At 38.4% G+C, this 14,101-nt stretch overlaps 1 protein-coding gene and 1 long non-coding RNA gene across 2 annotated transcripts in view; one reads left to right on the top strand and one right to left on the bottom strand.

Annotated features, from left to right (window-relative positions):
* PCDH15 (protocadherin related 15) overlaps positions 1-14,101 on the bottom strand; it is a 913,479-nt gene that overhangs the window by 153,343 nt on the left and 746,035 nt on the right. The window contains exon 25 of the mRNA XM_029061331.2: positions 2,019-2,128. Coding sequence (XP_028917164.1) covers positions 2,019-2,128 — 110 coding nt within the window. The remainder of the gene's footprint in view (positions 1-2,018; positions 2,129-14,101) is intronic.
* Positions 1-14,101, top strand: part of LOC114810259 — a 54,226-nt gene that overhangs the window by 37,641 nt on the left and 2,484 nt on the right. The window lies entirely within an intron of this gene.

The following is a 14,101-nucleotide window of genomic DNA, read 5'->3' as shown; positions in this document are numbered from 1 at the left end:
CACATGTCTTAATCCTCATTTTACAGATGAGGTATTTGAAGCACAGAGAAGGTCAGTGACTCGCCCACGATCACAAGCAGACAAATGGTCGAGAGAGGATCAGAACCCATGTCTTTCTGACTCTTAGACCCATGCTCTATAATAACAATAATAATAATAACGGTATTTGTTAAGCGCTGATTATATGCCAAGCACTGTTCTAAGTGCTGAGGTAGATACTAGGTAATCAGCTTGTCCCACATGGGGTTCACAGTCTTAATACCCATTTTATAGATGAGGTAACTGAGGCTCAGAGAAGTGAAGTGACTTACCCAAAGTCACACAGCTGATAAACGGAGGAGCCGGGATTGCAACCCACAACCTCTGACTCTCAAGCCCATGCTCCTTCCACTAAGCTATGCTGCTTCTCTATCCACTAGGTCACTCTGTTTCTCTCTTGCTTACCTGTGAAACTGCACAATTCCCTGACTATGGGGTGACTGGCTACTTCCTTGCCAAGGCAATCACTCCAGTTCCTGCTCTATATCCCTTGTACACATTCACAATTTCTGAACCCACAGTAAACTCTTTTCTCCTAATAATAATAATAATAATAACAATGATATTTGTTAAATGATTACTATGTGCCAAGCACTGTTCTAAACACTGGGGGAGATACAAGGTTATCAGGTCACCCCACGTGGGGCTCACAGTCTTAATTCCCATTTTACATATGAGGTAACTGAGGCACAGAGAAGTTAAGTGACTTGCCCAAAGTCAAGTGGCAAGTAGGCAAGTGGCAGAGCTGGGATTAGAATCCATGACCTCAGACTCCCAAGCCTGGGCTCTTTCCACTGAGCCATGCTGCTTCTCGTAGCATGACATATATTTTAAGGTGTGGTATGACACCATATAAGAAAACAAGGCAGTGATTATTGAAAGCACTGGAAGGTATCAATCAAGCATTGGTATTTACTGAGAAGTTACTGAGCGCTAATAATAATAATAATAATGTTGGTATTTGTTAAGCGCTTACTATGTGCAGAGCACTGTTCTAAGCACTGGGGTAGACACAGGGGAATCAGGTTGTCCCACATGGGGCTCACAGTCTTAATCCTCATTTTACAGATGAGGTAACTGAGGCCCAGAGAAGTTAAGTGACTTGCCCACAGTCACACAGCTGACAAGTGGCAGAGCTGGGATTAGAACTCATGACCTCTGACTCCAAAGCCCGTGCTCTTTCCACTGATCCACGCTACTTCTCGAGCACTAGACACCATACTAAGCATATTCTAAGTCATAGTGGGCACGTTCAGTATGACAAGATTGGACAGGCATATGTGTGCTCCCTTGTTCCAAATGAAGTAAGAACAATGATCAAATGTTATAACTGAATAACTAATCCTTTTATTGAACTACTTTATGGCTATGTTTTTAGATTTCTGTTTGGTCCTGAGCTGCATGCCTTGCATGTTCTAACTACATCAGTTAATCAATCATATTTATTGAGTGCTTACTGTGTGCAGGACACTGGACTAAGCACTTGGGGTAATACAACACAACAATATAACAGACTTGTATTCTAGTCCTGACTCAGGTGACCGGGTGACCTTGGACAAGTCACTTTAACTTCCCTGACCACAATAAGCTTACATTCTGTCTTTACCTTTTTGTTAAGAGGATGGAGCTACAATTTTACTGTGCCCCTTCTCCAATTCAGGGACTGTGGCTGGCACATGTCCCTATTTTGGTCAGTAAATCCCTAGCACAGGGATCGCAGTGAGCATTCTAGGCCATATATGGAGTCCTATGGTATAGGGGCCCCTGTAACTATCATCTAACCTGAAACTACATGTGCCCTCTAAGATTAAAGTGTTTGGCCCCCTGTGTTTAGGAGACTGAAGGTGGTCTCAAATTCTTAGCAGACTCTCAGAAACCAGATGAGACAGATCAGCAACAATGCAGGGGATCTATCCAGGCTACTTGATTGGCTACTGTGACTTCCCACCATATTGGGAAGGGTCTTTGAATTTACTTACCCTCTTCATTTCCTGTAACAATAGAATACACAACTGTTTGATTCATGGCAGCAGCAACGATAACACCCACTACAGTTCCTCTGACAGCACTTTCGCTTACTGGAGGAGGTCTGCACAAATAGACAAAAACATTTTTTTTGTTGTTGTTTGCAAATTTAATGTAAGTAGTTTTGCATTTAACCATAGGAACTGGGTAATGTTATCCCTTAGAGGAGATACACAACAATTAACTCTTTCCTTGGCTTGTAGGCCACTCTAAAATTAAAGCATGTAAAACTGTAAACCAGGTTTTCATAGGCAAAATTAATGTGCAACTTTTCAAAGGATTTTTGAGCAGAGAAAACAGGAGGTGTACAGGGTAGAGAAAGTAAGGAAGCCACTTAGTTTCAAAACTGTTGCTGGCTGATAGAAATGCAAGTCAGAAAATGTTTCACCAATTAAGACTCATTAAGGTAAATTATTTTGAGGCAATAAAATTTCTACTCTAAATAATTTTCCTACCTAGAAAGACACACCATGGAGAGGCTCTGCTTTTGTACAGAAACTTTATAATTTCTGGAGTCTTAATTTTATTTAGATGGAAAATAACATATGATTTTAAGTAATTGAACTAAATTGTGAACATATGAATTGTTATAACCAGTATGCCTCACTACACCATTTACACCTGCCTTGTCTTCCATTCAGAGACACATTAACATGTAAAGTATATGATCTCCTGGGTTAATTTATGCTATATATTAGTTACTGATGATGATATCCTCTTCATACGTTGGGGTAGTAATTAAAAATCCATTCTACATACCATTCTACAGCATGGACATATAAAGCTGTCCTTTGACATTTGATGTACTTCTAATAGTGAAAACAGTTTTACTGGCTTTAAACACAAACACACTTGGAAGAGCAAGCCCAATTTTCATCCACAGAAATTTTCCCCAACAGTCCAATAAAATGAAGTGAAATGTAGGAGTAAAAAAATTTCTAATATTGAATTAATGGATATATACTAACACCATTTGAACACATAGTGAAAAAAAGGCTATGGAGGCAGTGGAATCAAACTTAAAAGTTAACATACTTGTCTATTAGTTAACAATAGGAGCACAAAAAAGATTATACTTTTTCAATGGATAATTGTAATATTCAAGGTAAAGTTATACCCTTTAAATAATTATCTTATTGATTGCTTTATATTTTGGTGGAATATGTAACAAAGCAGTGAGCCCTGAAACAAAATGCACATTAATTTTGGAAATCATATTTCATTCCAAAAAAATGAAATAAAGTCTGAAAAAATACACATTTTTGCTTTTCCCAATGTACATTAAAATAATTGATTTGGGAAAAAGAAATATTGATACAATTTTAAAAGCAATTTCAGGTTGTACATCCTATTAAAAACATTTAAAACCATATTTGTTAGCAAATGCTTAAAATGTATTTAACTCCAGCCACTACATCTCCTTATTAACTTTTCTCTGAATTACTCTGATTCACTTCTTACCAATAAACTTAAAACATGCCATAAGAAAAGCTAATGTCCCCAAACTACAAATTAAGTTCTATAGTTATAAACATCAGGCTATGAAAGGCTCAATCCTTCTCTATGTGCCCTCAATTTTTTTTTTTCATTTTATAGACCATGGAACTTCAGATACCTGATTTAATATTTTTACTTGTACTTCCTTCCCTAACCCTTACATAGCTGAAAGTATTTGCAGAAACCACTGAACCTGTGGATGTAAAGTAGCTGCTTATTCTTATTATCAAGTGCTGTTGAGTCATTTCCAATTCATAGCAACTCTGTAGATATATTTTTTCCAGAATGTCATGTCTTCTACAATAAGCTGTAACCTTGCTAAAGGTTGTTTATTGTTGCTATGGTTTCTATCCATCTAGCTGCTGGTCTGCCTCTTCCATATTTTCCCTGGACTTTTACTAACATTGTCTTCTTCAGAGAATTAGTCCTTCTGATTATATGTCCAAAATATGCTAATCAAAGTCAAGTCATTTGGCCTTCCAAAGAGCATTTCAGGGTAGCTGCTACATCTCAAAAAAAAAAAAAAACCAAACCAAAAAGCCAACAAAAACTGACATAAATGTGTGGTGAGCCCACAATAAGCACCTTTTTAGGGACTGACTGCAATCCTCTGAACAACAACAAGGAAGAGACTTTGCAAAAGCCACTACTGGGCTCAATCTAAGACAGGTGATTTACTGCTGGCCTGTAGGGGAGGAGCATGAAGGGAGACGTGACCTTTTCTCCCTGTTCTAACCGTAATGGGTCTGGACCATCAATAATTGCCAGCTGCAATGCCTAAGGAGCTCATTTTGAATTGCAAGGGACACCTGGAGGCAGCACAGAGGTACACAGAGGAACAGAAGCATGCAGAAAAGCAAGAAGGAAACATGCTGAGTGCAGCAGATGTAGCAACAGAGCAGCACCTAGAAGTAGAAAGAAGCAGCATTGGCAGAATGGGCTCCTTTGACCACAGACTGATATTGGACCCTTGGTGGAGTGAAGTAAATGAGGGTGTGTATGTGTCACTCTCTTGCACATTAGTAAAACTAAGTAAAAAACTTTTCACAGTGATGTTGGTGATCAGAGGTGATGTTTGAACTCTACGGTCACTGAGGCTACCCTGATTCAGGGAGTCCTTGTTGGTATGGAGCGGGGGCTCATGACAAAATGCCATGCAATGAGAAATAGTTTTCTCTTACTTCAAGTAATAAAGACTATGACAAGGTTCTTACTCCACAGATTTTCTTAATGTTTGTTTACCTTATTTTCCTCCAGGACCTTTAAAAGAGAAGTTTCCTTTTCAAGATCAACCATAACCATTGATATTTTCAATGTACCCTCCAAGTTGCCTCGGACAGTGCCTTGCATAGAATTACCATTGGTATTTACTTAGTACCTATTGTGTGTAGTGAACTTTACTAGGAACTTGGTAGTATATGGTAAAAGTAGATGATATTGGCTGTGTACTCTCCCAAGTGCAGTAAGTGCTCTGTACATAGTTAAATGCTCAATAAGTGCCATTGACTGAGTGAACACAAGGAGTTTACAGACTGATAGAGGATCTTTCAATCTAAGAAATCCAGTTCAAGGCCAATGCTTAATTAAAAAAACAACTGTATAACTTCAATTTTAAAGGTGAAAATACTCTCCTCAAGTATTATCATTTTTTCCATTCACTTTGAAGGAAAATGGGTAAACACTGTTCTGCTCAAAATTTCAATTTAGACAATTATGAATGGCTACAAAATTTCAATCAACCCCTCAAAAAAAAGATGTCTAGGTTTCCTGGTATTTTTATTCTCAGTGTTTAAGTCCAATGAATTGTGTTTATTCATTCAATATAATGGGGTGCCTATACTACAAAGGGCACTGTCCTGGGTACTAGGGAGCATATAATGAAAGTGAAACACTGATCTCAAGACTTACAATTTTCATTAGATTCTATTAAATTTCATAACATTGTTACACATTTGAAAACATCTTGAACTATAAGGCCTCTTCTGAAACTATCTTAAAAACTTCAGTGTTGTTGCAAAATTAAATCCCCTTTCATTGCTAGTTTCAATTAAGCAGGAGATTGAAGAGAACACAAATTTAAAGGGTGTCATATTACACCTTAGAGTTAATTATAAAAGTCCTTATAAAAAATTGAAAAGATTCCCCCCAATACAGAGGATTGAGATAACTTCCTTAGAAAGGTATCAATCAATGGAATATACAGGTGGATCTCCCTCCTCAAACCAAATGTCTCCCCGCCATCTCTTTCCTCTAATGACCTGCTCACATTCTTTATTAATGAAAATGAAACCATCAGGCATAGGTGATGGAGCAGCGTGGCTCAGTGGAAAGAACATGGGCTTTGGAGTCAGGGCTCATGAGTTCGAATCCCAGCTCTGCCACTTGTCAGCTGTGTGACTGTGGGCAAGTCACTTAACCTCTCCGTGCCTCAGTTCCCCCATCTGTAAAATGGGGATTAAGACTGTGAGGCGCACGTGGGACAACCTGATTGCCCTGTGTCTACCCCAGCGCTTAGAACAGTGCTCTGCACATAGTAAGCGCTTAACAAATACCAACATTATTATTATTATTATCTCCCAAAATCTCCTTTGTTCCTCAACAGTTCCCCAATCCTCCTCCTCCCTCTTCAACTCTCCCAATATTCAAAGAAGTATCTCAAGAAGAGATCTCTCTCCTCTCAAAATCTACCCTTCCACCTTTAATTCTGACCCCATCCCTTCAACCTTGTTAAAACATCTGCCCCCTCCCTTTTTCCCTCCTTGTCTGACAATTTCAACCATTCACTTTCTAATGGCTTCTTCCCACTGCTTCCAAATATGCTTACATGTCACTTACTATAAAACATCATTCTCTGATCCCATGGCTTTCTCCAGTTATTGCCCCATCTCCCGTCTACCATTCCTCTCCAAACTCTTGGAGGAAGTTGTTTACAACTACTGTCTCCACATCCTCTCCTTCAATTTTCTCTTTGACCCTCTGCATCTGATTACTGCCACCTTCACTCTATGGAAACAAGAGTCTCTAAAGTAACTAATGACCTTCTCACCAAATCTGAAGGCCTTCACTCCATCCTAATATTTCTAGACCTTTCCACTGTCTTTGCCATTGTGGACCACTTCCATCTCCTTCACACAGTAAGTGCTTAATAAATACTATTGAATGAATGAATGAAAAGTAGCTTAGAGACTAGAGGGGGAAAATCAATCTGTGTATGTGGTTTAAAAATCTAAATTCTTCACTTAAATGTTCTTTTCCATTCTTTTTGATTTTGCCATAACTTGCATTTTTATAATAAGTATATGTACTCACAGCTCTTCAAAATACTTACAAATTTTTTTATTGGACCTTGCAAAATTTACAGTTTTCTTTTATTCCTCTTAGGGTTACTCATTTGTTTTAATGGCATTAAGCAGGTTGGACAGTCCATGACCACCTGTGGCTGTTATTAATGTAACTGCCATTTTACAGATGAGGTAACTGAGACACAGAAGAGGCATGTGACTTATCCAAGGTCACACAGCAGTCAACTGTTGGAGCCAGGGTTAGAACCTACGTGCTCTTCCTCTCAAGCCCATATTCTTTCTATTAGGCCTTGCTGCATCTCCATATCTCCATATCCATAGAGAAGCAGCATGGCTCAGTGGAAAGAGCCCGGGCTTGGGAGTCAGAGGTCATGGGTTCGAATCCCAGCTCTGCCATGTGTCAGCTGTGTGACTATGGGCAACTCACCTAACTTCTCTGTGTCTCAGTGACCTCATCTGCAAAATGGGGATGAAGACTGTGAGCCTCATGTGGGACAACCAGATGACCTTGTATCTGCCCCAGCACTTAGAACAGTGCTCTGCACATAGTAAGCACTTAACAAATACCAACATTATTATCTGGTGTTGATCAGAGTCTCCCTACTCCTCCCAAATCAAAGGATTTTAACACCTTTAACCTCTTAGCCATAAAATATGAATGGTGCTTCTGAGCCAGTTAGTATCATCTAAAGGAATACATATTTGTTTGCAAATGTCACAACTGTATCCTAAATATATATATATATATATATATATATATATATATATATATATATATATATATAAAACAACAATAGTGGTATTTGTTAAAGGCTTATTATGTGCCAGGCACTGTACTAAGTGAATACAAGTAAATTGGGTTGGACACAGTCCCTGTCCCACATATGGGCTCACAGTCTTAATCCCCACCTGAGCACCAGAGAAGTGAAGTGATTTGCCCAAGGTCACACAGCATACAAGTGGCAGAGCCGGGATTAGAATCCATGTCCTCTGACTCCAAGGACTGTGCTCTATCTACTACACCATGCTGCTTTGTCCACTACACCGTGTATACGTATATACATACATATATATATATATATATATATATATATATATATATATATATATATATATGCTGCTGTTCTTGATGACTTAATTTGAGACCATTTTCTTGACTCCCTTATGTCTGACTGCTTGTTAGATGCTATGTGACAAGCACTATTCTAAGTCCTGGGGTAGTTAAAAGTTAATCAGGCCAGACACAATCCCTGTCCCACATGAGGCTCCAGATCTATATATCTTATGAAAGATCTTTTCACCTGTCTCTGACCACAAGGAATGGTTTAGATTGTGAGCCCAAGGGAGAGGCACCTTGACTAATTCCCAACTGTGTATTCTTTCTCAGACCTTAACACAGTGCTCTGTGTAGATAAAGTACCTAATAAATGTTAATACTAATATGCAGTGGTCCCATTGCTGCTGCTCAAGGCTAACACTATGGGCATTAAGACAGTGAGTGGCGTGGCCCCCAGAGCTAACGGATCACAAGGGCATCACCCTCAGAAGTGAGTGGCCTTGCTTGGGACTTTTTGAAGTCCACTCATTGGGTAGACCATAAATCAAAGACACACCATGTTTTTAAACTGAAAAATGGAAGACACATATAACTTCATTAAATAATAATTATTCATTAGTTAAGCACTTAAGTGCTTAGTTAAGCAAGGTAGTGTGTATTAAAGACTGAAGTCATTACAATACACTCACATCAGACAAAATCCCTGTCCCATAAGGGAGTGAAAACAGATACTTTACCCTAATTTTACAGATGAGAAAAACAAAGCCCAGAGAAGTTAAAGTAACTTGCCCAAAGTCCCCAGCAGGCAACTGATAGACCCAGAATTAGAACCCAAGTTCCCTGACTCCCAGACTCGTGTTCTTTCCATGAGACTACACTGATAAATATGGGAAGAGAGGTAAAAGTAGTGTTGCTTATGTCTATATTGTCATTCATCTAAGTCAAGTAAACTATTAGTTATCTATCATCAAATCTTAGCTTAAAACCTAAATTTCATTTTTGGTAAACATTAGAGCACAGATCATTGTTTGTCATCTTCTGGTTTAGATGTTTCATTGTATTTTTAAGACTAGAGAATGAAAATGTCTGGAGGATTTTCCTGTTCTACAATCAATTACCAGTAGCTCAAAATATAAATTGTTCCACTGCTAAGAAAGGAATAATGGATTTTAGTTTCCTATCTCAGTAAAAGAGCCCCAGGAAAGCACAACACAAAATAGTAAATGTATTTACTAGCTCTATCTGATGCTATTCAGAAAGCTGATTTTCAATTAATAAATCTCATTGTGGGGGTTATTTTTAAAATCATTACTATTAGATTTCACAGGGGGGAAAAGGCTTCAGTAATTAATTGTCCTTAAACTACAAAGCTGAAAGTATTAGAATATCATAAAAATGCAAAAATTATCTGAGAATCATTCAAATTTTGCATGAAGATCAGATACCTTTTGAAATTTTTGTTCTTGGAAAAGCTTATTCAAACCTTTTCCTTGATCACATACTCAAATGAAGGACATTTCACTTGGTTAATGCAGTGGGTTATTTAATCACATTTTACATATTTTACATACACATTTTACATTTTCATACAACCTATTTACATGCTGAAACAGGGATAGGTTCAAAAGGATAACTCAGATTTATAAATAAACACTGAACTGCTACTCCATATCCATTTCTACACAGTCAAAATTTAATTAGGGTAGAGCCAGACCTTTCCCAAGCACTTAGTACTGTATGGTAGGAACTGAATGAATACACAAAAGAAGAAGGTTGGGGGAAGCCCCATCCCAATGCTGCCTTTGCCAACCACTCTGTAATTTTGAGGTTTTGTTATCTATTGTATCCTAAACATCAGAGTTGTGCTACCCACAGGTTTTGTGCTTCTGTTCTGAAACACAGCTCTTCAATCACTGGTGCCTCATACCAAAACTAAAAGTGACTTCTGAATGGGCCAGAAGCTGGCCCTTTAGCAAGTGTTTGTGGAAACAAGTTTGCTGACATTTCTAGTTTGTTGCCAAGCATTTTCAGCTGGTTCTGGAAGTGGGCTATCTGGCCAATGCAAGGTTCTTATATGCAGCTATAGAACTTGAGTCTGATTAAAAAAAAAGTTATTTGAGTTTTCTTTCAAAGACTTTGTTTTGGCAAAATGAGGAATATTGCTGCTCATTACACTCTCAGTTCCATGAGGGAGCAGTTCCCTCCCTCTTGTCTCAAAGCTCAGGGTGTTTCAGCTCTTCCTGCAGAAGGGAAGGGAAGATAGAAACCTTTCCATTTACAATTTTTGGAATATGTTTTTGGGCCATTTGAAATGCCACATTAAGAATAGTTCAAGTGACTGCAAATAAAAAAAAAACACTTTCAGCAAAACAAGAAATGTATCAAGCACATTGATATCTCACTGTGACAAAATGGAGGCTTATCCAAACTTCTGATGAGATTTATCAAGCTTAGAAATAAGGGCTAGTAGTGATCTGACTTTAAAGCAGAAGAAATTAAATTCATGCAAACTGCTACCAGCATCAGGATTGTTATTCATCACTGAAGAATTCTGTGGCCCTATCCATTCTAGTTCACAACACAGAAGAATATGTTTGACAAGCGTTGGCATTTTGGGGTAGAGAGGTGATGTACACATGGCTATATGACCACAGAATCATTATACCTGAAGTGAAGCATTGTGTCCTAGTGCTCACTAAGGATTTTATAACTAATGAAAACTTTGAACACCTGCTTTTACTCCCTTCTGACAACAGTTAAGTCAGGAAATTCTACTTTCAGTTAACATTGCTTATTCAGTTATTCATTGCTAGCAAAGATTTTCTAGTTGTCTGAGGATCATAGTACTAATTATTTTTCATATAAAAAGTATTTTTATCCTTCATTTTCTTCTGTTGCTTGCAGAAAATGATCCCTTAATAATTCTGTGATGAAGAAACACTTCCATTTGGAATTCATAATTTCTGATCTCTCTGTCTTCAATACATTTTGGAGATGTCTAATTGGTCTTGCAGCACTGTTTGGGGCAAAATCATTGGCAGCAATGCCTCTTTTCTTTTACCTTCTCCATTATCTGCTCTGTCCATATCATGGTCTCCCTCTATCCAATAATAGGCACTATCTACCAGGATCAATCAATAATATGAAAGCAAAGCTGAGGACTTAGATTCAGCCCTGTGGTTAGCGTTTTCAATGGCACATCAAGTGCCTACCTCCAAAACCGAGTCAAATATTTTATCACTACTGCATGATCAGAATCTCTGGACAATTATACTTTCAAAGCAAGAAAGCACCGTTTCATGCAGATCCTTGGTAATGGACTGTGTGATAGTACTAGAATGGGCTTATTCTCATTTAAATTCTAAGAATGTTAGAGCCACTGAAATATCTTCCATGCCTGGAATGACTCACATCAACATATGGATCAACACTCAGGATGAAAACAGAAGAAATGCTCTTTGAAAAATAAAATTGAACCTGTGAGTTTTGCATTTCTATTTTGGATGTTATGGGATTTACAACTGTGTCAAGGAACACTAATTAAAAAAATAAAAATAAACTGGGAATTTGAATGTAGCATATGCAGTGTATAAAATACTTTAAAATTGAACAGAAACTTCACTTTTAAATAAAATGCCACATTAAGCTGTTTCCAAAGAAGCTACTGGAATTTAAGGAAATTAATTCTGTTTGGGCAGATAATTGAAGCAGTCACTGTTATCTGAAAAAGTTGGAGGAAATGCATGCAGATTATAGGAAAAGAACAATGGAAGTGCTTTCCTTCAGTCCCCCGTCCCACTTCCTCCATTCCATCACACAGACACAGGAGATTAAATGGGCAGAGACTGGATTTCACATAGCCCTGAGTTCCTCATCATCAAGTTGTCAGTGTCCATGAGGGGGTAGTTCTCTTCCCTCATGACCCAAAGCTCAAGGTATATCTGCCCCTCCTGCAGGTGAGAAGGGCAGCTAGAAAACTTTACATTCTCAATGTTTGGAACATGTTTTGGGCAATTTGAAAACCAATAATTGCACACTCTCCTGCTTCACATCCAACAATTACTCTCCCCACTTTCAAAGCCTTATTGAAGGCACATCTACTCCAAAAGGCCATCCCTGATTAAGTCCTAATAATAATAATAATAATAAATGGCATTTGTTAAGCACTTACTATGTGCCAGGCACTGTACTAAGAGCTAGGGTGGATACAAGCATATCAGGTTGAACACGGTCACTGTTACCGGATAGGGCTCACAGTCTTATTCACCATTTTACAGATGAGGTAACTGAGGCACAGAGAAATGAAGTGACTTGCCTAAGGTCACCCAGCAGACAAGTGGCAGAGCTGGAATTAGAACCTATGACCCTCTGTGCTCTATCTACTCCATGCTGCTTCCTCATTTTTTTCACTCCCATATTCATTGCCCTAATTTGTTCCCTTTATTAATAATAATTCTAATGGTATTTGTTACTATTTACCAAGCTCTGTTCCAAGCAGTGGGGTAGATACAGGATAATCAGGTTGCCCATGGGGGGCTCACAGTCTTAATCGCCATTTTACAGATGAGGTAACTGAAGCACAGAGAAGTTAAGTGGTGTGCCTAAGATCACACAGCAGATAAGTGGCGAGCCGGGATTAGAACCCATGTCCTCTGACTCCCAAGCTGGTGCTCTTTCCACTAAGCCATGCTCCTCTGAAAAATGGGTTGGTCACTGTCCCACATGAGGCTCAGTCTTAATCTCCATTTTACAGATGAGGTAACAGAAAAAAAAAGTTAAATGACTTGTCCAAGGTCACACAGCAGACAAGTGATGGAGCTGGGATTAGAACCCAGGTCCTCTGACTCCCAGGGTGGCCCCCTCTAACCCAGACCTGTTGCACATATCCATAGTATAGCTATCTGTATTAATATCTGTTTTCCCCTCTAGTCTGTAGACTCACTGGGACAGAGAAGGTGTCTGTTGTACTGTTACACCATACTCTCCCAAGCACTAATTTCAGCTCTGCACGCAGTAAGTGCTCAATAAATATGATAGATCATACAGGTCATACAGATTACATCTTTCTTTTGATGCTTTTCAACTGCTATTTTAAGTCTGTTTCTTTGAAAACTTGGTTAAGTTTTCTGTCTTTTTCTCTTCCCTGTTTTTTACTGTAAACCCCTTGTGGGCTACAGACCATCAGTCAGTGGAATTTATGAAGCATTTACTTGTGCAGAACACTGTATTTAGTGCATGGGAGAGCACAACACAATAGAGTTGGTAGACACAATCCTTTACCACAAGGAGTTTACACTATCAATTACAGATAGGGGAAATTTCAGAGTATAAGGGTATGTACTGTGCTGTGGGGCTGGGGCTAGAATGGTGTACCTACCCCAGAGCTTACTGTTTGACACATAATAAGTACTTATCAAATACCATTTGAGATATATCTAGATAGATAGATATAGATATATAGATAGATAGATAGATAGATAGATAGATAGATAGACAGACAGATATTAAAGTGCTTAAGGGCAAATGCACAAGGGATGTAGAAGGAAAGTGAACAGGGAAAATGAGAGATTAATTTGTTGGAGGAGATACAATTTTTAGATCATGGTCTAGTCAAAATCCAGTTCCTTTCCTAAGAGATTTGGTACAACCTGATGGGGTTGTATACTGAGTTGGGAATTTATACTGAGTTGGGAATATTTACACAAAAGAATAGTCATTTTTAATCCTCGACTATTATAGGTGACTCCAATTGACAGTAACAATAATAATTATGGTATTTATTAATTCATTCAATTGTATTTATGAATTGCTTACTCTGTTCAAAGCACTGTAATAAGTGCTTGGGAGAGCACATTATAACAATAAACAGACACATTCCCTGCCCACAAGTGCTTATTATGTGCCAAACATTGTACTAAGCAGTAGTATTTATAAAGTATAATCAGACTGAACAAATTTCCTGTCCCACATGGGGCTCACCATCCACTGAGGCCCAGAAAAGGTTAAATTACCTGCCCTAGGTCACACAGCAGACATGGCTGAGTGATTTGGCAATCAGGTAACCCCTACTCTCTATAGAACCTAACTTCAATCTCTCCAACCCCAGCTTACTAAATTTTCTCCTCTTCCTCTCCATCACAGATTTTAAATTGCCCTAATTTTCCTGGCACTCCCAAAGCCC

The sequence above is a fragment of the Ornithorhynchus anatinus genome, chromosome 3 (genome assembly GCF_004115215.2).
Source record: "Ornithorhynchus anatinus isolate Pmale09 chromosome 3, mOrnAna1.pri.v4, whole genome shotgun sequence".
Classification (NCBI taxonomy): Eukaryota; Metazoa; Chordata; class Mammalia; order Monotremata; family Ornithorhynchidae; genus Ornithorhynchus; species Ornithorhynchus anatinus.
Note: the sequence above shows the minus strand (reverse complement) of the source record. Positions and strands in the feature narration are given on the sequence as shown.